General features: G+C 44.6%; 1 protein-coding gene across 4 annotated transcripts in view; it reads right to left on the reverse strand.

Moving 5' to 3' along the window:
- The window catches only part of PDSS1 (decaprenyl diphosphate synthase subunit 1), a 664,271-nt gene that overhangs the window by 44,225 nt on the left and 595,183 nt on the right, over window positions 1-24,863 (reverse strand). For all 4 annotated transcript variants that reach the window (XM_069648132.1, XM_069648131.1, XM_069648133.1 and 1 more), the window contains one exon: window positions 24,578-24,658. In XM_069648132.1, coding sequence (XP_069504233.1) covers window positions 24,578-24,658 — 81 coding nt within the window. The remainder of the gene's footprint in view (window positions 1-24,577; window positions 24,659-24,863) is intronic.

Here is a 24,863-nt window from a genome sequence, read left to right on the forward strand (position 1 = left end):
CGACAGGGGAGTCGATAACCAGAGGTTCTTTGCCTACTGGGGAGTTTACTCTGTAGGTTTCTGGGTCATCCTCGTCTTCCTCTTGGCCCTCGTCATCCCCGTAGTAATCCATCCCAATTTGGTCTCCCAACATTCTGAGGTCTCCCAACACTATTGAATGAGGCCAATTCTGGATCCTCATTCAATAGTGGATCCTCATTATATTGAGAGTATGGCTCTATATAGAAGGGGTCCGCAGACCGAATTTGTGTTGGTGCTTCAACTCAGGGTTTTTTACCAGCGTGTTGCGGGTCCCTAAACCCTGAGGGAGTACCCCCGTCACGTGTATAAGAGAGGAAGTGCTCTGGATTCTTGGCATAAAAGTCTGCCAGGGATGACATCCTAGACATAAATTGACAGAAGACTGACTTGTCTGTATGTTTCTGTGGTGTAGAAGAAGAATGAGAATGCTTCTGCTGTTTTCTCCCCTCCCCGTGAGTGGAGGAGTGTTTCCCCGGTGTTTTCACTCTTTCGGAGGTTTTCGACGTCTGGCGTCGAGATTCGGGGGTAATGTCCCTATCTCTAGAGTGTGGAGGTCGGGACTCGGGAGCAGCCGTCACGCGGTCTGCTGACGCCGACTCCTGGAGTGCGGCCTGGGGATGGAGGTCGGCTTCGTCTTCCGACGATCGAACCTCCGTTACTTTAGTGAGCGAGGCACTTTTGGCAACAGTGGATGGTTGCCGGGTGTCATGCGGCGATCTTGATCGAGAACGCCCAGAGGACACCGATTCGGTGGACCATTCTCTGTGTGCCTCTTTCCGAGAACTTGACACGGGCGTAGAGTCTCGGTTGGACTTCGCGTGTTTAGTGGAAGTGCTGTGGGTAGCGCTCGTGCCGCCGGGGGTTTTCCCCATAGCTGCCCTGCCGGACAACCTTCTGAGGTCGGGGACTTGCGCTTGGTGTCTCTCAACGCCACTTTACCCTCGCCGTTCGAAAGTACGGCGTCGCTGCCATCGCTGAAGGCGCCCTCCGCTGCCATGGCCGCCTGCCTGGTGTGGTGGGCCCAACGCTTCGTCGAACGGTCCTTAAGTGTCTTAGGTTTAAACCTACTACACGCTCTGCAGTTCGCTTCGGGGTGGTCCCCCGGCAAGCAGAGACTGCACGTGGCGTGCCTGTCGACCCAAGGGTATTTGCGGTTGCACTTGGGGCAGAATTGAAAAGGGGTACCTCCATACGCACCTTGAGGCAGCGGGCTGTTAAGTGTAGGAAATGTATAAGGTGTACCTATATACCAAGAGTGTAGAGTATGTACCACCCCCCACTCTCCCTACTTGCAGGACCGAGGCCAGCGGCCTACCAGGCCCGGGCCGAGGCCAGCGGCCTTCCGAGGCCCAAATCCGTCGTGCAGCAGCCGACTGTCGATTTCTTCTCCAGCCGGCGTCAAGTGTCGAAGTTCGACGTTGGGGTGGGGAAGGATGTCAATAGATTAATATTTTAAAATTTTAGCAAAAGTATGGCTAAGGCCAGGGGACTCCGCAAGATGCTTCCGACCAGTATGGCGGATAAAAACAATCTGAGGATCCTAGACGCGTGAGGGATCTTGGGTACAGTGGACGTCACACTAGGGATAGTATTACTGGCACGCCCTGTGTCGACGCCCATTTTCGAGTTTCGAAAAACAAACTAATACTCTGCAGCTTCCACTAGATGACGGCCTATGCACAGCATGTGACCTAAGCAGATTCCACAAGCCTCAGAAATATATATATATATATATATATATATACATACACGATTTTATAATAAAGTGCTAGTGCATAGTCCAAACATCATAGCAGCATAATTCGATGACCATAAGATTATATTTCAATCATCAATTAAAGTGCAAGTGCTTTACTAAAACCAATATTTCTACATAGCTCAGCATTACCCCTAGTCTGCTAAAGCTTGGAAGACCTTATATGGCTACAGTCGGATTGCCATGATAGACAAATATTTTTTTTAATAATATATTTTATTAGATTTATAACATACAACCATTGGGCCTTCCAGGGCCAACATTTAAGCAACAACATTAATGATAATAATAGAAAATAAAAAAATAACGATGGATGGGAAAAGCACTCATATGGAACACATGTTAAATGCTATTATGTAACATTCGGTACATAGCGTAATAATGTTCGGTACAAAAGTAGGTGTTCGGCAGCATTGTCCATAACCCTTAGTCTATGATGTTATATTAGAAGTTCAGTAGTTCATATCGTGTCTTCCCAGCGTTGCCATATTCTATCTGCTTTTCCAGGGCAACCTCTGGCTCTGTATACCCTCCTTTCTATTGCGATGCAGATTTCTACATCCGTGATCCACTGATTCACCTGCGGCGGTTCCGCTGCCCCCCATAGGCGTGCTATGTTTCTTTTAATGATTGCTGTTGTGGTCATGAGGCAGAGTTTTTCGTATTTTGAGAGATCTATCTCACTGTCCACTCCCAGCAGCAATAGTTTGGGATCTCTGGGGATCGTCTGGCTCAGGACTCTTGATAACACGTCGCAGCATTGCTGCCAGTAATTACTGATTACTGGGCATTCCCACAGTATATGGAAGAAGGTTCCTTCCTCTTCCCGGCAGCGCAGGCAGTTGGGTTCAGCTATTTTGCCCCATTGGTACAGGGCTACCCTCGGGTAATAGATCCTGTGCAATATCTTCAGCTGTACTAGGCGTAGTCTGGCCGATATGGTGACCTCACGGAGGTACATCAGGATTTGGACCCAGTCTTCTGACATAATTTCTCCCACTTCAGCCTCCCATTTCTACTTCAATCGTTCCAGTTCTGGTGTGGCAAAGGAGGTGATAACGCTGTACATAACAGTGGTGACTTTGGCTGGAATATGGTCTTCTACTATGTTCCGTTCCAGTGGAGTAGAGTCTGCCATGTCGGAGAGGGCAGGGAGGTGCTGTTGCAGGGCATGTCGGAGCTGTGTGTAGTGATATCTCTCTGCTTCCGGGAGGTCAAAGGTCGAAATTAGTTAATCGAAAGGTCTAATAGATCCTTCTGCTATAATGTCTCACCTTTTCTATACCGTGTCTCATCCAGATCGGCCATTTCGGCAGTTTGATTACCTCAGGGAGGTTCTGGTTGTTCCACTGCGGTTGCAGTGGAGTGATTTTGTCTCCCCAGCCTATGAAGGTGTGTGACTCTGCCCAGATACGTGGCATATGCGAGTTGGTGTCACGTGGAGATATCCTAGGTGTCGCAGTGTATAATTCCATGGGGGGGTGACGCTCTCACATGTGTAGAGTGTCGTTTATCACTGCCATTTTACTGGCCCAGTAGTATGTCTGTAGCCTCGGTAGACCGATACCTCCTTCACATATTGACCTTTGTAGAGTTCGAAGTGCTATTCTCGGGTGTCCGCCACCCCACAGGAGTTGCCTAAGTACACGCTCTATCACCTGGAATGTCTTGGTTGGTATGTGCAGCGGAGCATTCTGTAGCACATACAAGTAGCGGGGAAGTGTTAACATTTTGAACAATGCAGCTCGCCCTAGGAGGGTCAGGGGTAGAGATTTCCAATGTTGCACATCTCTTGTAAATCTTTCCGTAATGGGTTGCAGGTTGTCAGGTGTATAGTCGTTGAGCTTTCTTGTAATATGGACGCCCAGATTTCGAAACTGTTCATGCGCGACTTTATATGGGCAGGCTTCAGGGGGCTCGTTTCCCTGTTGGTTCAGTGCAAATAGTGTAGTTTTGGATCGGTTCACTTTCAGACCACTAAAGGTGCCATATTCTTGTATGTTATGTTATGTTATTTTGTTTTGTTTATAATGCGCCAAAGTCCGTGGGCATCCAAGCGCAGAGAGGCAGAAGATGTAAGGTGGCTACTACATAACTACATAATCAGTCATATTGATTGAAGAGTACGGTTTTTAGCTGCTTTCTGAATTCAAGATGGTTTTCAATTTTGCGTACTGTTAAAGGCAGTGCATTCCAGGCTATTGCCCCTTGAACATGGAAAGTCCGTCCAAGGCCCCTAGCACGTTTGACCAGATATTGTAATAGTTGTGTTACCACTGGGCAAGTTGTTTTAGGTTCTTGAAGGTATATCAGTAGGTCATCCGCGTATAGTGAGACTGTCCTCCCACTCTGGTCTTTCGGGGATGCCTTTCCATGTGCGCGTGTCTCTCAGCCATTGGGCCAGTGGTTCCATGGCCAGCGCGAAGAGAAGGGCTGATAGTGGACAGCCTTGTCGTGTCCCCATCCCCAGGGCGAAGGATCGTGACGTCCAGCTGTTCACCCTCACTTCGGCCGTTGGCGCCTCGTACAGCAGTTGGATCCAGGTTAGGAATTGCTTGCCAATCCCCATTTTACGCATAATCGCCCAGAGTGCTTCCCAGTGGACCGAGACGAAGGCCTTCTCAAGGTCTACCGCGAGTACTGCCATGGGGATGTCCAGGGTCTGGGCGCGCTCTATGGCCAGGTGTAGTCTACGTATGTTCATTCTCGTGGATCTACCAGGCATAAAACCACATTGATCTAGGTGTATTAGGGATGTTATGACTTGTTGTAGGCGCATCGCCAACAGTTTCGCCAGTATCTTCGTCTCGCTGTTAATTAGAGATATTGGTCAATAAGAGCCACATTCGTCTGGGGGTTTGTCTGCTTTATGTATCAGAACTATTGTCGCCTTCCTTAAATCCGCTGGTAGGCTGCCTCTGTCTCGGGCCTGCTGATACAATTTGAGTAAGTGTGGGGCCAGTTCAGTTCCGCCTATCTTCTTGCAGGTTTCAATGGGGAAACCGTTCGGACCAGGTGTCTTTCCGGACTGGAGTTGCATCATAGCTGCCACTATCTTGTCTTCTGTGATTTCCATTTCTAGCCCAGCCGCTTGTTCAGCATTAAGAGAGGGAAGGGCGATCTTGTCTAACACAGAGGTTTCAGGGGGAGTTGCAAGTGCCCTGTATAGTTTTTCATAATATTTCGCAAATTCCTCTGCAATATCTGCATCTGTTGATCTCGTTTCAGCGTTTTGTGTTGTTATCGCTCTTACTTGGTTGTGTCCCTCATCTCTCCGCTCCAGCCATGATAGCATCTTTCCAGCTTTGTCGCCCGTTTCATAGACTCTGGCTCTCATCACCCCGTGTGCCTGTTTAGCATTGTCCAATGCAATGTTTTGTAGCTTTTTTTGGGCTAGGATCAGAGCTCTGTTCGTGTCAGGAGTATCATGGATTAGGTGTGTTTCCTCCGTTATTTTGACATTTGCCTCTGCTTCTGTTATTGATTCCAGGTGTGCTTTTCTTTATGCTGCGGTCCAGGAGATGATCTCTCCACGAATAACAGGTTTGTAGGCTTCCCACAGAGTAATGGGGGAGTCCACCGTTCCTTCATTTAGCTCGAAGTATGTTGTGCTAGCATGTTGTAGACGTTCTAGCAGTTTCGGGGACCCTAGATGGTGATTATTCAGCCTCCATATTGGTGGCGGGGTTGGTTTATACGTCGTGATTGACATTAATAGGGGGGAGTGATCCGAGATGCCTCTTGGGAGGTACTCTGCCTGTGTTGCCGTGTGTATTATTGATGCTGGTATAAAGAAGTAATCCAGGCGCGACAGTGATGCGTGCACCCCAGAGTGATAGGAGTATTCTTTACTTTCCGGGTGATGGTCCCGCTACACATCCCCAATTCCAAATGCTTCGACAAAGGTGGCCAGGTTAGTTCGGCGATTGGGGTCTCTACTGCGGAGGTGTGTGCGGTCTCAGGTATTGTCCATTACATCGTTGAAGTCTCCCCCCAGGATTAGGATGTCTGAGGTGTCCATAGTGATCAGTGGTGTGATGTCTTCCATCAGCGTGGCTTGCAGTGTGGGTGGGGCATAGATCCCCAGTAGGGAGATAGTTTTGTTCCAGAGCGTGCCTGTGACATGCGTGTATCTGCCTCCAGTGTCCTGTGTTGTGGCCGTAAGGGTAAAGGGAAGTCTTTTATGTATCAGTATTATTACTGCTCTGGCCCCCATCGTGAATCCTGCTTGTATTGCTGTGCGGTAGTTAGACCGCTTAAACAGTGCATTGGTTGTTCCTGGTAGGTGGGTTTCAGTTAGGAAAGCAATATCTGGGCTGTGTCTATTCAGGAATTGTCGCACTAATCGTCTCTTCAGACTGCTTCCTAGACCATTCACGTTCCAGGTGAGGAGCTTTAAAGTTCGGGTCTTAGTGTCTTGCGGAGTCATTTAGGCGTATGTGGGTGTAAATAACAGTAACATCCTTTGGGGTCTGGCCATTGCGTTCATTTGTATCATGACGGGGAACAACGGTCTAGGCCGCACCAAATCCTGTGTCTCGAGAACTTCAATGTTCCATTGAGTTTGTCCATCCTTTAAACATAAAAACATATCCAATTCCCCCCTCCCCATACTTCACCCCCAACTGAAGCATCTGTCGCCCCATTACAATTCGAATATAAATTAAACAAAAGCTGTAGACTCGCAGCTCATTGCTCGTAAATTCCCACCGTGCTCCAACGCAGGGAGGCAGAGGGGGGGGGGGGGGGGGAGCTTTCCAGGGGGAAGGGGGGGCTTCCACCTGTTCTGGCCGCTTTCCTATGAGTCTCTTCATGGGTGTTATAATCGTGTAAACAGAATGTCAACAATACACAGTACCTTACACCTTGCTTATTGGGGCCTTCAGAGTTCCTGATTATTCATGCCTCAGGTGTCAGCCTTCTCTTTCTTGTGGTTGCGGAACGTTGCCTGGCGGTTGTCGGTCCGGCGGTTCATGTCTTGGTCGGGGGGCTCTGTTTCCGTTGCCTCTTGTCTTGGTCCAGTCGCCTTCAATGTGTTGCTCTGCCCATTTCCACGCATCTTTGGGATCAGTGAAGTGAAGTGAACCGTCGTGCCTTTATAGTATATTTTAAGTTGGGCAGGAAGTAGGAGGCCATATTTCACATTCAAGGTTTGCAACTGTCGTTTGAGTTGGTCAAACGATTGTCAGGCTTTTTGCACGTCCCTGGTGTAATCTGGAAAAAACGCTATCTTCGAACCATTGTATGTGAGGGTGCCTTTTGCCTGTGCCGTTTGGAGCAATGCGTCACGATCCCGATAGTTTAATAGCTTTGCTATCACTGTGCGTGGGGGGGCACCCGGTACTGGGTGACCTGTCGGCACGCGGTGGGCCCGTTCAATTGAGAAAAAGTTGGAAAATGTATCCGTTTCGAACATGTCAGAGATAAACTGCTCCAGAAATAATTCCATGTGCGGACCTTCAACTTTCTCCGGCAGTCCCAGGATTCTAACATTATTACGCCTGGATCTTCCCTCGCTTTCATCGACCCTCTCCTTCACGGTTTTTAGGTGGGACGTAGCTCTGGCCAGCTGTTGTTCTACTTGCCGTAGGCCGTCCTCTGTCCCAGATATGCGTTGCTCTGCTTCTCCGGTATGGGACGTCAGTTTCTGGAGATCATGCCGGAGGAGGGAGACGTCCATGCTGATGCCATCTATTTTTTGCTCCATTGAGGCCCGCGAGTCTGCTATGGCAGCCATGATGTCGTTTAGCGATATTGTGCCTTCTGCTTGTGGTATAGTGTCTGGTAGTTCTTGTTCCGACAGGGTGGTTGCTGTCGGCGTCGTGAATTGATCCATTCTGCTCTGGGAGATTAGTTTCCTGGGTTTATCCTTGCAAATGTCGTATGGCGATGGTGAAGTGCCTCCGACTGAACAGGCCCACAGTTTTGGGGTTTCAGGCCGGCTTGCGTAGTATTCCTTCTACGCCTTCCTGGGTCGGGGGCGACTGCTAGTCCATGGAGGTCTGTTGGTTAGGCCTGTGGGCAGCCGCTTGCAGGCATAGGTCGCAGATCTATCACAGTATGGTACTCCTTCACCCGGCTATGTACTGACGGGTGCGGCCATTTTGTCCGTGTTTTCCGGCTGTCCTGTAAATTCACTGACCGCACCGATCGCACTACGGGTCTAAGTAGACACGGGTCTTCGCTATGCAGCCAGCGGGTCACGCGCCGTGGACCTACTGGGCCGCCTGGTTCTGCACGCCGTCTGGGCTCCTTCTCTTGCAGGCTCTGTACGAGCGCGAGGGCCGGGGCAGGGCGAACGTATGGATGTCACTCTAGGGTGCCGTCTCCCTCTCGGGTCACCCTGGCAGTCCGACGGTACATTAGGGCTCGCCACACCATTCACACGGGCACAGTGTAGATTCGCCGCCTTCAGGAGACTATGGGCCCGTTCTCCGTATTGTTCAACAGGTTCCCGCCTGGTTCGGTTTGTTGGCCGGGAGTGTACCACGGACGACGTGAGTGCTGCTGTTCTGGTGGAGCTTACACCTCGTCATGTGTGGCTGTTGTTGCTGCATGCCTCCATTCCCAGCCACTGGTCACCGATTGCAGATCCGAGTCGGAGTGACGATCCGTCATTCGGCTACGATCCGACAGGCGCGACCATTTCGTCTGCGATTTCCCGCTGCCGTGCAGCTTTTTTTCTTCGGGTCCGAACTCACCCAGGAGTGTGCGATTTTGGCCCCGGATTTCGCCTGGTTGTGCCTGGTGTGTTTGTCTTCTGGAAAATGTATAATTTCTACAGGAAAGCTATTCGTAGCAGGCTGTTTCTACAGGATATCTGCCGCGGCCGCAGGAGCTACAGGGGCTCACGTCCTCATAGCTCTGCTGCTGGCCACGTCCCCCATGACAGACAAATATTGACTAATGTGATACACAGCATAGAAATGCATCTCAATTTAAATATTCGATTGTAAACTGTGTATATGGGTGTCAAATAGGGAAAGAAAAATGAGGTTAAAATAGAAATCAACCCACAGAGAACCATAACGGAAAGTAAGGCAAAGAAACAGGAACATTTTAAGGAAAAAGAGGTAATAAGCATAAGAATTCAAGACAGAGACAATTAGTTTCCCTACTCGATGAAAAGCAGAAACAAAACAGCCAACAGTCTAATGGCTTGCTGGGGCCAGACTACATGGAGAGCAAATATACATGAGAAACACAACGGGTAGTGATTTGGATAACCCATTAACACATTTTAAGTTCCCAGAAAAGTGTACAGCTCCTAATCTACATTGTGGCCCGGCGGGATTTTGCTCTCAAAGTCTATGATATATCTGGTCTCCTCCTGTCGTAGCAGTTTCTCATTATCGCCTCCTCTCGGGCCACTGGTAACTTTATGGACACCAAACAACCTCACAGTACTTGGATCACCATTATGGAACTCCGTGAAATGTAGTGCCATGGGATATGAGTGGTCCTTATTGACAATTGCTCTGATATGTTGCAAAATGCATATTTTTAATTTGCACTTAGTGCTGCCAACATACCATTTTAGGCATGGGCACTTCAGGACATATACCACAAGTTCAGACTCACAGGTAATTCTGCCTGCAATTTGTATTTGTGTCAGCAGAATAGGGTGGGTCTAACTGTTGCAGTTAGATGAATATTTTCATGCTTTGCATTTGCAGCACTTAAAGAAGCCTTTTTGTCCCCCTGAAAGCCAATTACTGCCTGTGGAAACTTCTTTAGAAGCCATATAACTTTGAACCACTAAGTCTTTTATGGCCAAGCTTTTGCGGAAAGTAATGTCTGGCCGTGCATTTAGCATATTGCCTAGGTCCTTGTCCACCTTAAGAACCTTCCAATACTTAGTGATAATATATCTTATGATGGATGAATGGCTCCCGAAAGTCAGTATTAGTCTGGTGGTATCTTTGTCTGTACTGTCCCGAAGATCAGATTGAGATGTCATCAATAAGGTTTGTCGATTCATCTCTCTGACCTTCGGGTAAGATCTTTCAATCACCTGTTTAGGATACTTCTGTTTCAGGAAGTTCTGAGCCGTTATTTTACTTGCTAAATCAAAGTCTTTCACATCACTGCAGTTCCTTCTGATACGAATAAATTCTCCATATGGAATGCTCCATAAAAGACTTTTTGGGTGTGCGCTATTTGCGTGGAGTGTGATATTAGCTCCAGTTATCTTGCGATGCAATTCACACCCGATTTTTTGATCGGGGCAAATGTGGTGCCCATTGCAGTTCCCTGGATTTGATGAAACAATTAATTATTGAAGAGAAAAACATTGTTCTCTAAGCAAAGTCTTACCATTTCTAGGATCATAGTAGAATGGTCGAGGTAATTGAGGGAGCGTGTTTTCAAGAAAGTTTCACATGCCTTGATGCCATCCTCGTGTTGTATAGATGTATAGAGGTGTATAATGACACCACATTCATAGTGGCTAACAGGTATGTCGGTTCCCACGGTAAGTCATCAATTTTGCAAAGGAAGTCAATAGTATCCTTTATATAGGAGGGCAGTGTGGAAACAAATGCACACAATGTCTCATCCACAAATTTGGACATGTTTTCGAGTAGCGAGCCACACAATGGGACTATTGGTCTGCCGGGAGGTTTGGAAGGATTTTAATGAATTTTAGGGAGGAAGTATATGGTGGGAGTAGTAGAGTGTTGGGTGAACAAAAATTTCACCAGGTCTTCATCCAAGATTCCTGCATTCTCCCATTTCACTAAGAATTCCCAGATTGTTTTTTCCATCTGATCAATTGGGTTTTTCTCAAGTTTTTCATAGCATCAGGGATCGTTGAGCTGTCTACAGGCTTCTTTAATATAGTCCACCTTCTTCATCAGGACAATATTGCAACCTTAATTATACATCCATCCATTTTACATATATTTGACAAAGCATTGCGTTTGCAGGACAAATTACTTTTAATATATTTGTTGTTTTTTCTCCTTTCTTGTTTAAGGTCGTCAATCACTACATTGGAAAAAGCTTCAATATGTACATTCTGAGCACTTAAGGGGTTGAACTTGGATTTGCTTTTGAGTTTGCTTTTGGAAGGCCAGTCAGTGCAGATGCCCAGTTGTTCCATGACCGGTCTATCCAAGTTTTCAGAATTCTCAGCTGACATCTGTTCACTTTCATATTGAAGAGTAGCCAATGCAGTAAGAGTATCCATGTCGGAAATAATAACATCCGTTTGTCCTTCCAATGGCGGTTTGGATTTCTTTTAATCGTGTTGGAGGCAAAAAAACTTTTTTAGCCTCAGCTTGCAAAAAAAACTGTCCAAATCTAATCTCGTTTGCACGTAATCAAAACCCGCCACGGGGCAGAAATTAAGTCCCAGTTTGAATAATTTAATTTCCTCTGTTGTCAAAACATGGTTGGACAGGTTGATAATCTGTTGTTCGGGTGGACTTAGCTCAACATCATTGTTTAATCTCCAGAGTGCAGTGATCTTGGAGGAGGGTTGCTGTTTGTGTTGGTTGCCTCTCTGCCCCCTCCTCGTGGGTTTTTGCCTCCTCTTCCTATATAGAGTGTAGAATAAGTACCAGCCCCCACTCTCCCTACTTGCAGGGCCGAGGCCAGAGGCCTTCCGAGGCCCGGGCCGAGGCCTTCCGAGGCCAAAGTCTGTCGTGCAGCTCTCGACGGTTGTCTTCTTCTCTGGGCCGGCGTCGAAAGTCAAAGTTCGGTGACTCGACGTTTGGGTGGAGAAAATGGGGAAATATTAAGATATTTTGCAAAATTATGGCTAAGGCCAGGGAACTTCGTGGGATGCTTCCAACCAGTATGGCGGAAAAAAACAATCTGAGGGTCCTAGACGCGTGAGGGATCATGGGTACAGTGGATGTCACACTAGGGATAGTATTACTGGCACGCCCTGTGTCGACTCCCATTTTCGAGTTTCAAAAAACAAACTGTAATACTCTGCAGCTTCCACAACATGTCGGCCTATGCACAGCATGTGATATAAGCAGATTCCACAAGCCTCAGAAATATATGTTAACAATAATGTCTCATCCTATATCGATTTTGAGAATATATATCGATATATCCCCAAAACTCGATTTATCGGCAAGCCCATTAAGAATAATCCTAGTCTATGTGCCCTTAATACAATTTTGACTGTCATAATACTTCCAAAAGTGTAATTTTTAGGCAGGGCATGGCTCCCTATAAAGTATAAAGCTAAGTTTTATGCAAATAGGAGTGATCCGTTTACTATAGAGGGCACTAAAAACTTTCACTGGACTAGTCTGGGCAGACCAAAGGATATCTTTTAGGGGATTTCCAGATAAAAATGCATTTGAAGCCATGGCTCCCCTAGTTGAGTGTGCACCAAACAGTCACAGTTGGAGGGGAAACAGGTCGAAAGGGATATCTAAACGAAATAAAGAGCTGCAATAAATTACCCTTCAGGTTTATGGTATGGCCCTCCTAGTTTTAAGACAACAAACCATCAAAAGCAGATAGAATATCTGAGAAAGCTGCATGGTCTACAAACTTGAAGCTGGTTTAAAGTTTGTTTTTAAAAAAATCATAAAATGCACAGCAGTGGGAGAAAGATTGCCTATTCAATTCAAACGCTCTGAAGGCTGTGCCTGAAACTAGCTGAAAAGGTATGAGGCAGCAATGTGTGGATAAAGCTTGTAAGCACAGTTCATTGGTTGTCTGACCACACTTGAAAATACTTACGAGAAAAGAGCCAGTTTGCTCAGAAAATGTGTAGTTTCTACATCTGATTAAAAGGGATCCATTTTATTGTACACACCTGCAAACCCAGACATAAACCTACACAATTTGTTTCCATGGTGCCCAGGATTCCAGTAAGAATTCTGCCGCCAGTGCCAAAAATCTTTTGCAGGGATTGTGGGAATGTACCTGGCCTTCTCGGGGGTACCTGTAGATTAGAGGGGCGGGGGGGGGGGGGGTCGATGGAACAATCACATGGGTGACAATGCTCATTTCCATGCCAATTGCATACCAGGCGTGGTCAAAAATGGGATACTAGATTTATTGTTGTTTTCGGTTTGTGAACCTATAGAAGAATCCCTGAAATAAGGAGAAAAACAAGGGCAAAGCAATCCAACTGTGCCCCTAGGTTTGGTGAAAAAAATAGATCTGTCGAAATGTCATCTGTCCTCCAACTCAAAAATCTCTGAAGCTGCGTATTGGGCTTCGAAACAAAAATATCCATCTTTGTGGGGTCTCAATGAGACCAAAGTGCTTGAAAAGTTGTTTTGGACAGGTGACAATCACTGGAGTCCACCAGATTCGAGGAGCACATATGTCATTGTGTTATGGGAACCTGTCAGTAATTCGGCACGGACCATGATGTGACACAGACAGAAGGCAACGTTACCGAAACGTTTTGGCCATCTTGGTAAGGGCCCTTGAATGCGTTCCTCCCAACATTGGAGTTGGATGTATTGCCAAACTATTGTCCATGTGCAGGAAAATGGAACAGAGGACTCCGTCTTTTGTAAAGCTTTTTGCCTGCAAAGGAACCTCCAAGAAATTCTGAATAATGTATCTGAGCATACCACTGTAATGGGCACCATGGCCCACCTGTACAACTGGACCCCCAGCCCTTCAAACCTGCACTTATTCTAAGAGTAGATCTGGAGAGGAACCAAATATGGCATTGTCATTCCATTTCTCCCTTCAGTGAGCTACCAGGTTATCTTGTTTGTTGCTTCTAATGCCCGAGGTATCGCATCTGTGTAACCGACCCTGGTGTTATGGACTGATCCTCAGTGTCTGCAGATGCCTGTAATGGGCGGACCTGAAAACATTGCCTGTATGGATGATAACAGACACATATCTGGGCCAGCTGTTCAAGGGCTATCACTGGTAATGCTAGAATATGCCTCAATTACGTTTTTTGAGGAGAGAATCTCAAGGGCAGATGTAAGGAAGACAGGATTGTGCAATCTGGAATCCAAGGAAGTTCCTCTGTTGTGCAGGTGACATTTTCTAGATTTATGAAAAACCACAGTCCCTGAAGGAGATGGAAAGTCATCTGAAGATTACTCTCTGCCTCCACATGAGTAGAAGCGATCATGAGAATATCTATCAGATATATCAATAGACTAATCCCCTGCCTTCTTAATGCTGCTACAATTGGGTCTTGCACAAAATTAAGCCCAGATGTATTCAACCCCCAAACTTTAGAGATAAAACGTGGAGGAGGATCTACCATTAAATCAGTTGGGGTTATATCCTTCCATGAAGAAGTTGCTCCGGTAGAAATGACCTCTTTGGGGAAATAAAACAAGTTCTTGCTCAAGGTCCAGAGGCTGAGATCGCCTGTCCCGGGGAGGGACCACCTAAGACTGCAAAGCTCTGCCTTTAACTGGTACGTGATAAAAACCCTGAGGTAGAAAATGTTTTTTTACAAGAGTAAGTTTAGCCATTTCAAGGAAGGAAAAAGTAGGGACATATCTATTAAATTCATTTGACATAATCTTCCCCGAACAAAAGCCCATTACTGTTGACTCGTTGGTTTTCAACAAGATTCCAACTGATCTAGCTCAGGCAACAGCTTTGCACTAAGGGGAGCATTGGTGTTACTTAGAAAGTAGATCGCTCTTCGTGCCCAATCACTAAGAATATCTGGGTAACATAGTGGTGCAATCAGCCCGAAGTCTCTCTTAGATTTAAAATGTTAACCAACAAACCCATTGTGTCTAGAAGTTTATCCTGGCATTCATACCATTCCATGTCAACTCCTTTACCAGGGTCTTCTCATATTTGGAAAGGAAAAGTCCATCCTTGGGTACACCTGGAGTTACTATGCTTTTCCTGGGTCAAGGTGGTCAGACATTCACACTTTATATGCTGCTAGATTATACTGGAGTGTGGGCATACTGGCCACATGCAGTAGGGGGGACCATTCCTTAGAAATAAGTTGACCTGTTTGTTGTTTTACTGTAAATCCTCAATCAAATATTTAACTCAAGAAATTAGATGTATAAGAACCAAAGGCTCAAACAATTTCCCTACTTAGGGCTTTAATCCTAATATGAAACACTTGTGTATGGGCGCGATATAAATATACTATAATTTCATATCATATGACCCAGGAAGTCAGCACTGGAGTCCAGCCTGGGTAAACAAGTGCTACTTCATCAAAGGCATCATAGTTGGGGGAGAATTGTGCCCAGGACCTAAAGGCCATGTGATCCGAGCAGGAGGTATCTGTGATCTATAAGCCGCCACATGATACACTTCTCGGACACAGGGTAAGAAAGGCATGGTTTTCCCCCTTGCAGACAGAGCAACTGCTGTCAATAACCTATGCTTGAGTGGGCCTGGAAGCAATGACATTGAACCCTTCATACAGTGTATTTTCTACGTGGTTCTAATTTTAAGTGCTTTTACGTGACCTAGCTGAGACCACCTCATCATTAATGATGTGGCCCCTAGAAAGCATAGCCTGAAATTGAGCAAAAGCTTAACAAAAGGAATGCCCCATTTCTGCAGTTGAGGAGGCTATTGCCTGGCCGATGAAATCAGAGCTAGAGGCATCCGATAATTAAACAGTGTCCTGTACTGGGGAGGAAGACAACCTCCCCTCATGTAAGGATTGCACCCTATAGTCTTCATTAATAAAACAAATGAGCCTTAGAATAGGAAAGTGTTGTATACATCTTCTCTAGGGTGTTGAATATGGGGGGAGGGAGCTGTGGCAAGTTTCCAAAAAGCACAATGCATATATCATTTGTACACGTTCATATCTTTGGCCTGGAACAAGTCTGTCTGTTCAATTATCCAGAGTCCCTGATTCCAAACCAAGTAAACCCTCCCTGCCTAAGCAACGAGGCATCGAATACATCAAAGACATCAAATTCACTATGCTCAAAGCAGCAACTGCATGAATAGCGATCAAAAACATCAATTTGGGAGGTACCACAAATGGAGTGCTTGCACTACTAAGGGCTTTAAACAGCAGGTTAGAGGGACAGCATAATCATCTTATTTCAGCATCAGCTGCATGAAAAAGAGGGTTTGCGGTACTGGTGCAACTCCTGCAGTCGGGCTAAGTGCGTACCCTTCCTTGGCCCGATCCCCCTTTTCTTATCTTATTTTGTTTGAATTTCCCCCCTCTGGCATTTTCTCTCCTCTCCTCACCACTCCACAGCCCCAGCGCGCTCTGCCTCCCTCTCGGAACACCACCCGCCGATTGGGCTGTTGAGGCCAACAGGGAAGTCGACAAGGGTCTAGGACATTTCCGCACTGCCCAGAGCCACCCTGCTGTAACTCCTGCAGTTGGGGTCACAAACACACACACACACTTGCATACCCACCCCCTCTCTTACTCCTTGACCTCAAACATCCTGGACTTCGGTCCCTGAGGGCATTCTTACCACACACGCATTGAGATTTATAATAATGGTAAACGGCGCTATACAAATGACAAATACAATAGATGGAGGCTAAATACGGAGGGGAGTGGGTGATGCTTCCAATGGGCAGTAACAAAAGAAATCGCAGTACTGACGCCGTTTCCTTACTGCTGTTAAAACAAATGAAAAATATAAAGCCTCTGTGCCCTGCCGTCACACCAAATACAAGTTTACAAAGTATAGATTAATGTGTCCTCAGGACACCTTTATGTTTAAGTTAAAATTGGGTATGGCTCTTAGGGTGATCAAGCCTGCGACTAACTCACTCCGCTATTCTCTCTGAAGCCAGTTACTAAAAATACTGCCTTACATTTTCAAAATTCCAAACGTGGCACTGAAGTGATACAGAGTGATGTACAACACACACATACAATTACAAATTGGTTCCCTAAACCTGTATAGGTAACAAACTCATACTTGATTCCCCTCCCGCCCCTCAATGAGGCCTGAAGTGTCTGATTACATTAAAAATACATATACATCTAACACACAAAAATCACAACTTCTTAGTGGGGGGCAGATAGGGTCCTAGAAGGAAAATGCTGTTAAGTGAAGGATAGTTTCAAAGTAGAGGGCCAACGGGACTCCACAAATGAACAACATATCCTGATGACTAACTGGATTCTGTACAAAGTAGCCTTTGAATGTGCTTAAGGATGGACATATTCTGCTTGAATTTCTTGGCCCATAGTAGCTTGTTTGCAAAAAGAAGACTGACCGCTAGAGAAAGCGTAGTCTGATGAAGAACAGCATGAACTAAGTTACCATTGCCGATATGAGAAATAAGCTATACCTGAAACATAATACACAAACTAGAATTGGAAACAAAACGTTAATAGCTTTTTATGCAAACAAATTAATATGGAAGACTTCAGAGGGAGCTGGAGAGGAACAAACAGAAATAGAGGGATCCAGTGCAATTCACAAGGGGCTGGCAGCGGAAGCAAATGAGGGAGCACTGGCAAAAAAGCTATATATGTAGGAGCAGAAACCCGTCAGTTAGCATGTGCAAACAGAAGTGCCAATATCGGCTTCAGAAAAAAATGGTCATCCACTTTGCAAGCTCTGAGATGATGGATATCACTAAATGACAGCTGGAGGTCTAGATGAGTGTGTTCCACGTTATTGGTGATAGATTAAAAGTCATGTATTATAGTATCTGCCACTGAGGCAGTCCAAAGGCCGAACAATTGGGTTTGACCAAGCTTTATGGATTGCCACATGGGTTGATCGGTCACCCATGATCTGTTTTTCATATCGCAGGCATCTCTTTCTCTAAACCAAATGTTTGTTCCTCCCAGAACCCCCACCAATTCACTTTTAATTAATGGAGTCCCTCACAGAGAGACAGACAGCAAAAGTGATAAAGCAAGCCTTATGCGCAAGGAGTAAGCCATAGTGTTGCTTTTTATGCCATGTTAATACTTTTGTTATGACTTGTCATGCCTTGCTATATCTTTCTTAACCCGTTATGCCTAATTGGGATATACTATGCAATGCTACCCTCACACTATGTCGGCATACAAACACTGGGCCTGCAAAGTGAGTCAATTGACTGGGGACTCCCTTGCAATTTTCACCTCAAAGCTACTCCAACTGAATTGCCACTAAGCCTTGCATGGGGGAACACAAGTGTGACCACACACACACTTTGCACTAGCAACTGACAGCCAATCGCCCACATAGCAACTGTAGCATTTACTATGGTAAATAGTGTGTGAGGAACCAGTAAGGACAGCCTACTCTTATGCCAATCTGGTATGTAATTCTACATTCCATGTTATTTTAATACCCGTTTGCAAATAATATATAACCAATGGCCTACTCAATGCCACTTATTGCTCAATGGATTAAATGCCACAGGTTACATGACCCTTCCCAGAGAACCACTTAATTCTCCCAGAACAACTCACTCCAACAACTGCACACATCCTTTGAGGAGTGGAGTGTTCCTATAGATACCTAGACCCGTTATCAGACCACCTACCAGGTACTGACACAGACACACTAAAATTACTTAATCAAACCCAGGTTGGATGATAGGAGGGGCTGCTAGGATTCTGATCCCCCTTCTAGGACTGTTCCCTCATTCGGCCTTCACATATACTCCAGGACTGCCACCACAGATTAGAAATACAGTGATCAGATGTGAAAATAGCGCAAAGAGGATGTGTACACGGCAGACAGCTGTTGTACTAATCACACATTAACATAAAAGAAAAGGGAAAACCTGCAGAACTTGACCGATGATGAATTTGTGACACTTGGAAAGGATGACAGGATGTCACACAATGTACCATTAGACCAATAATGTTCTGGTCAAATATGAAGAAGGGAAAGTTATTTGTGTTAAACCCCCCAATTACGAGGACATCCTGCCAAAGAGGCTGAGGGTGGGTCAAAGCAATGTCATAGTTTTGCTTTTTGCGGGCTGCCTCAAATCGGCCGAAAGAAATTGGTATTTTTGTTAGGCGACCTACAAAAAGCGGAAATACGACATAAACCCTTAATTGCCTTCATTATGTTATTACCGGTAATTGGTTTAGTGGTATAAATGGTTCATATCAGGTTTCAATTTAGGAACCGCGAGGATTCAGAAGCATCTCTAGCATGTCTGTGGTCTCCTTTATCTAATGTGGTGCCAACTAAGTAGGGATGCTAGATCGTCTGATTGATGAACTACGTGCTGCTTGTTTTTATGGGGGTAAGTCAACCCAATTGATTCACAACTTCTGTGAGTCCATGAACATACTTCAGCTGATTGTCAGGTGCTCCATCCTGCATTGCACAGACCATTCTGTAGGTGCATTCTGGTAGACAGAGTTCTCCTTTGCGAGATGGCACTTGGCTGATTATGGAGACAGGTTACTGAGTTTCTGGGGAAGCAACAGACTTGCAGAATTCCGCCCTGCATTTTTACACTTTTCTGCAGATTCTGCCTGCAACCTGGGGAAATGCGTCTTGGGACTTGAAGTGTATCTCCACTCTGTAGCCAGGTTTCCCCATAACCAATGGTGGAGCGAAGCTGCACCTCGCCACAACACTTATGATGGAGAACTTGGATCACATGTAAGTAGCTATCCCTTCTCGTTCATGGGATCTTTATTGATATTCATGAGTAATGTTACCAAAAAGCAAACTGGTTTTGCATGCTTAATATGCAGATATTATGGAAATAAACTAGTAGTTTGAAAATGAAAGGGGTTTGACATTGTTATTCAACTTATTGTCTTTAAAGACTAGATTGCTAATAGGAAGGTTGAGGGCTTTGAGTTCCAATGCACCAGGTTCAGTGTAAATCACTCGCCCATTCACACGTGTAGTAGTAGTAGTTTGTCATTTATATAGCAACTTTATCCCATTAGTACGGCCTCAACATGCTTGAGTGGGAACGCCCTTGGGGACCGGAGTGCAGGTATGGGAAAAATTGTCAGAGAAGGATTAGAATGCTTGTGTGCATTTGGCCAAGATAACTTTTTGAGTGGGTTGGCCCAGTAATCTATCCATGTTGGTCAGGCATGTGGATGGGTGACGAGATGTTGTCAAGAGAGTGTGCAAGTACGAGAGACTTGATATGTGTCCAGCTAGACCGAATTTTTAGTCGCAGGACCTAGGTGCATTCCAATGGAAGAGATGCTGTGCTTTATGTATTAGTCTGGTGTATGGAGGCAAATGTGTGGGCGGCTGTGGCTGGTATCCACCAAAGTGGTGCGCAAATACGTACCTTGTGTCACAGCTGAGTTTTGCGTTCGAAGCATTCCTGTGATAATTGTTAGAGCAGTTTTTTTAAAGTCCACCCAAAGGGACTTTATAAAACTATACCTTGGGCAATACATAACTCCAACTCTTAGTACAGGCCTTTACCACCTGATATTATGGTAGCAATGACAGGGCACACAGATCTCACTATGGTTAAGATACACGTATGGGGCATCACTATCTTCCTACTTCGTGGCTACTACCATTCAATCTACAAAAGGAAGATGTTTAGTGGGTGTCTCTACTTCAGGGGGACTTAACTCCCAACACATCATTAGTTACTTATACAAAAATACACATTTTATTGTTCTTAAAACACATACTGAAAAACATAATTTCATCACATTAAAAATAATGTAAAAGAACCCACACAAGTACATACACACATGTAAACAAAAGTTTCACAGTACAAACAGTCTGTGTGTAAACTTCACACTAGACTTTTTTCTAAAGTGTACTCTTCGTGATATTCCTCTTTACACGTTTAAAGCCCTACTTGTACATGTTTCTGTCCTCTTCTTGCACTTCAATGCTGGACATTCATCAGGGGGAAAAATCACTTGCGTTTGCTACATGTAGAACCTGCAGGTGTGCTCCATATTTTCTTACTAGTCTCTCTGCCACCCTGTTGAGTAACTTTTAGTATAAAACTGATGATCTAATAATTAGATCTATGTAGTCCCCAATCCCTAGGAACTAAGGTATATTACTAAATAAATATCTTCTTGGCAACTTGAGCATGGGTACCAGTGCCTTCGGGCAACCTTAACTTGTTGCTGTTGCTGGCTTCCTTAGTCTAGGAATGTCAGTCTGTTCCATCTTTATCACCTAGAACAAATACCAATAGGACCTGCACTCAAACATAGGTTATAGAGTGGCCTCGAAAGAAAGTTACAACTGACTTAGTATCTCTTATAGTCACCATGACCTTACATAGGATGCCTTTTACGTCAATACTATTTGGTGCTCCAGAACAATTCAAAACGGAAGGTGCCTGTCTCTTTATATTTAAGATCACGATGTACAAAATCAAGAGACAAAAATGTTGCATGGTAAGGTTGCCAATTAAATATATACTAGGACTATAGTGTCTGAGGAGATTTTTATCTAACATGCTCTCCAAAGGGCTGTTGGCCCAAAACATGTATGTCACTTACTTGAGCGCACCTGGATGATTCATAATCTCAGTGTGAGATTTAATGGAAAAAGTACTGGTTCTTTTAGCCCATGTCATGAATCTGTAAAATCAAAACAAAAGGGACTCTATTGGAACCAGGGGGGCATGATAATGGGTGACAGGATTAATACAAGGCAAGGGGAGTAGTTAAACCCACTATTCTTACCTTCGTAAACCCAGCGTTGTGCATCATTTTTTCTCTCTTCTCAACAAATTCGCAGGCACTCTCGGCACTCAAAATGGCCGCTATTTGTATATGGAGCGTCATCATGTAGTGAAGTCATTGCGTGAGGTGTGAAGACCTCATGCGTCTAATGCCGCGAAAATATTCCATGCCAGACTTTTACTGGTCCAAGTCTCCCTATGTTAAACTGGATGTTATATATCCACATCCAAGTCATGCAGGGGGGTTTATTTTATTTATACTGATTACAATAATCATACATATTATGGTCTCTATATTTTATGTGCATGATACAATGACTGCATAAGAATAAATTAAGTTGGTACATCTACCTATTGTAAGGTAATTAATCCTGAGGCAACCCTTGCCTAGGACCTGGTATATTATCACATTTTGAAATGGTAGAAATTAACATCCCCCTACATGTGGAAGAAGCTAGACTTGGTTACGTTACACAGATGGTCTCATTAAAAAATCCAATGCATTGATTTATCATGGGCCAACACAATTTTAAGAACCTTCTGCAGCACGATAAATCCCTAAACCCCATATTTATCAACTCTCCCACATATACGCAAATATGCATTGGTCCACATTTACAGGCATCATAAATCCTTACATTACATGATAGGTGTTTCATAGACGTGTTTAAATCTCATAAAAAGTCACAGTTCAAAGCCAGATGTATTAACTTCTCACGGTCCAATGCAATTATTTAAGCCTTCAAAATTGCACTAGGTCATACAACCCCCACAATCATCATCTGGCCCACATGTTTGGGAAACCTCATTGATCCATATTTACAAACATCATTAATCTTAACATTACATGATGGTTATTCCATGGCCAAATTTTGTGTCACATGTACAGTCCCAGTTCAAAACTCCTTCCACCAAAGGATCTAAGCGATTAGGTACATCGAGGGCTTTGCTCATAGTTCATGCAACCCAGGTAGAAGACTGTACCATATGGATGGGGCTATGAACACCAATCTATTTAGGAAACCCACAGACCGCAACACCGTTTTGGTCTAGGACAGTGAACATCCCAAGGCCCTTAGGGACAGTTTACCCTATGGGCAGTTTTTTAGGTTGCAGCCAAATTGTACCTTTAATGCGGATTGAGGAGCAAGCCCAAAACCTAGTTGAAAAACGCAGCTATCCGGAGAGGGTTGCTAAACATACAGCCAAAAGGGTACATAACACCAATCGGGATGCGCTTTTGGCTACCAGGGATCCACAAGGTCTGTCAGATAGGATGGTGTGTCTTCCAACCTTTTCAGCACGCACAAACAAAATCCGGCAACTGATCGAGAAATATATTCGAAATGAAAAATGAATGTTCAATCCATCAGTACACAGTAATGCATTTGCGCCTGCTCTGAAGAAGGATTGGTGTGCCAAAAAAATAACCCACACCCTTCATGTTTGTAGGTGGCAAGTCACTAAAACGGCACGTTGCATAGAGTAGTGGCACACAGTTAGAAAAAGGTGGAGTCAGCTTTGATATATACACCAGCACCTTGTCTATTTACATGTCACAATATATAAATAATATTGTTTTATATGTTAATTGTGATGAGGGACGATTGAGGTACATATGAGGTACATATGATGATGAATGTTTAGGGTTGAAAGTCTGGTGGATAGATCTTTAGGCACAGATTATGCACCTTGTAGTTTTTTTATGAACATCAATTAGTTATTCAAATAGACATTCACAAACTCCAGCGCAGACAGAATGCAGATATCCAAGTCCATTGGTCGTGCTGCACATATTCTACTAATCTGACACAACCGCTGCACCACACCTAGCACTAGCATGCACCTACACACTACTTTTTTTACACTGGCTGCACACATACCGAGTGCACCCAAGGACGGTTTACTACATTCCTCTTTCCACTGACCCAGATTGCGGTCCCAAGGGCGTTCAACCTACAGCGCTTCGGAATCATACCAATGGTAAAAGGCGTTATACAAAAGCCCAATAACTTAACATATATATCAATGGTGTTCACGGTTTGCGTCTTTTTGTACATTCTGTATTTTGCTGCACTTGTGAAAAGCACTTTTTATGTCTAAAGTTTATTTTAACTTCTTTGCACACGCTATCAACAAAACAATAAATTAAGTAGAATTAGTCCATGTTTGTGAGCTTACATTTAGGAACTGATTTATAAAAGATTTATAAAAGATTTATAAATTGTGCTCGAGGCTCTCTCTTTTTGTTGTTTGATTTGATTCCCAATTAGCTTTGGTGCTATAATTGTGTACGTGGGACGTCCTAATGTCCGTGTGTTTTTTCTCTATGTTTGGAGGCTATTTAGTCGGGAGCCACTGAAAGCTGGATGCAACTTAACCAAGGGAAAACAGAGATTCTAATCTTTGGCCTCCCCAATGTTAGTAAAAATCGGTCCCCCTCTTACTGTGGTATACTTTTTCTAATGGTAACATTGACACTCTAGGTATTGATTAATTCGGCAATGTCATTCTCTCACCAAATTTGCAAAGCAAAAAAATTACTTTCTTCTGACTTAAACAAGTGCAGAACATTCTTCTACTGCTTCCAGCAGAGGACAGAGCCACACTGACTGTGGCTCTAAACTCTTAGCTAGATTAAAGAAATGCCACATGTGCAGGTCTCCCTGCCATCATCATATAGTTGAGGAAGTGCAAAACACAGCAGTCCAATTAGTACCAAGGCTCCCCAAGCAGAACCATGTTTTAGTTGGTCAGAGATTTATGCATTGAATGGATTAAAACAAAAACTATGCAACACAAATTCCTCTGGCATACTTCTCTGGTATACTTAGCTGGGAAAATCCATAAGGAAATTCTCCACACACTCCTCCAAAAGCTCTTAGGTCTTCCGGTATTGGTCGCCATGAGTGGCAGTCACTGCCTCTCTGTCTGGGGTCCAAAACATTGTAATACATTTCCCGCTACTGTCAAACCAACTTGCCCTTAGAGCACTCCTCAAAACCCCTTTTTCCAATAGCCATTTCTATTGTTTCCTGATATCCGCTCACTAACTCTACAGAGATGGTCGTGCACATTTCACAGTAGCATGTGTTAATGATCCCAGTCAGTCTGAATGTTAAAGTAACTTTTGCAATGTAGTATTTATAAAGCACAACCTTTGCCATTTACACAGCCTCTTGGCACTCTACTTTCTAAATCAAAAGGTTGCCTCATTTGTGAGCGAGATGGATTACATTTAAAATCATGGTTTATAGCTCAAATGCAAACCACTCTTACCTGTTGAACATATTGCCATGCACGATCCACATCTCCCGGTGAGCTGAATCTTCTCATTATCAGTGCATTCAACTCTGGAAACTAAGCACAAAAAAGAAATGATGTCCTCATCTGGGGTGATGTACAACTAGTGGCAATTCATAGGTCTTGGCTTCTAATCAAAATATGCATTTAAAAAATAGAGGCACACCATTTTTACATGCAAAAACTAAAAAGGCCACTTTAGAACACTTTGAGGTCACTGCCCTGATGTATTGAAAGGGTTTACTACTCCATTTTAGAGTTC

This window comes from Ambystoma mexicanum, chromosome 2q (genome assembly GCF_040938575.1).
Source record: "Ambystoma mexicanum isolate Mex_15411 chromosome 2q, UKY_AmexF1_1, whole genome shotgun sequence".
Taxonomy (NCBI): Eukaryota; Metazoa; Chordata; class Amphibia; order Caudata; family Ambystomatidae; genus Ambystoma; species Ambystoma mexicanum.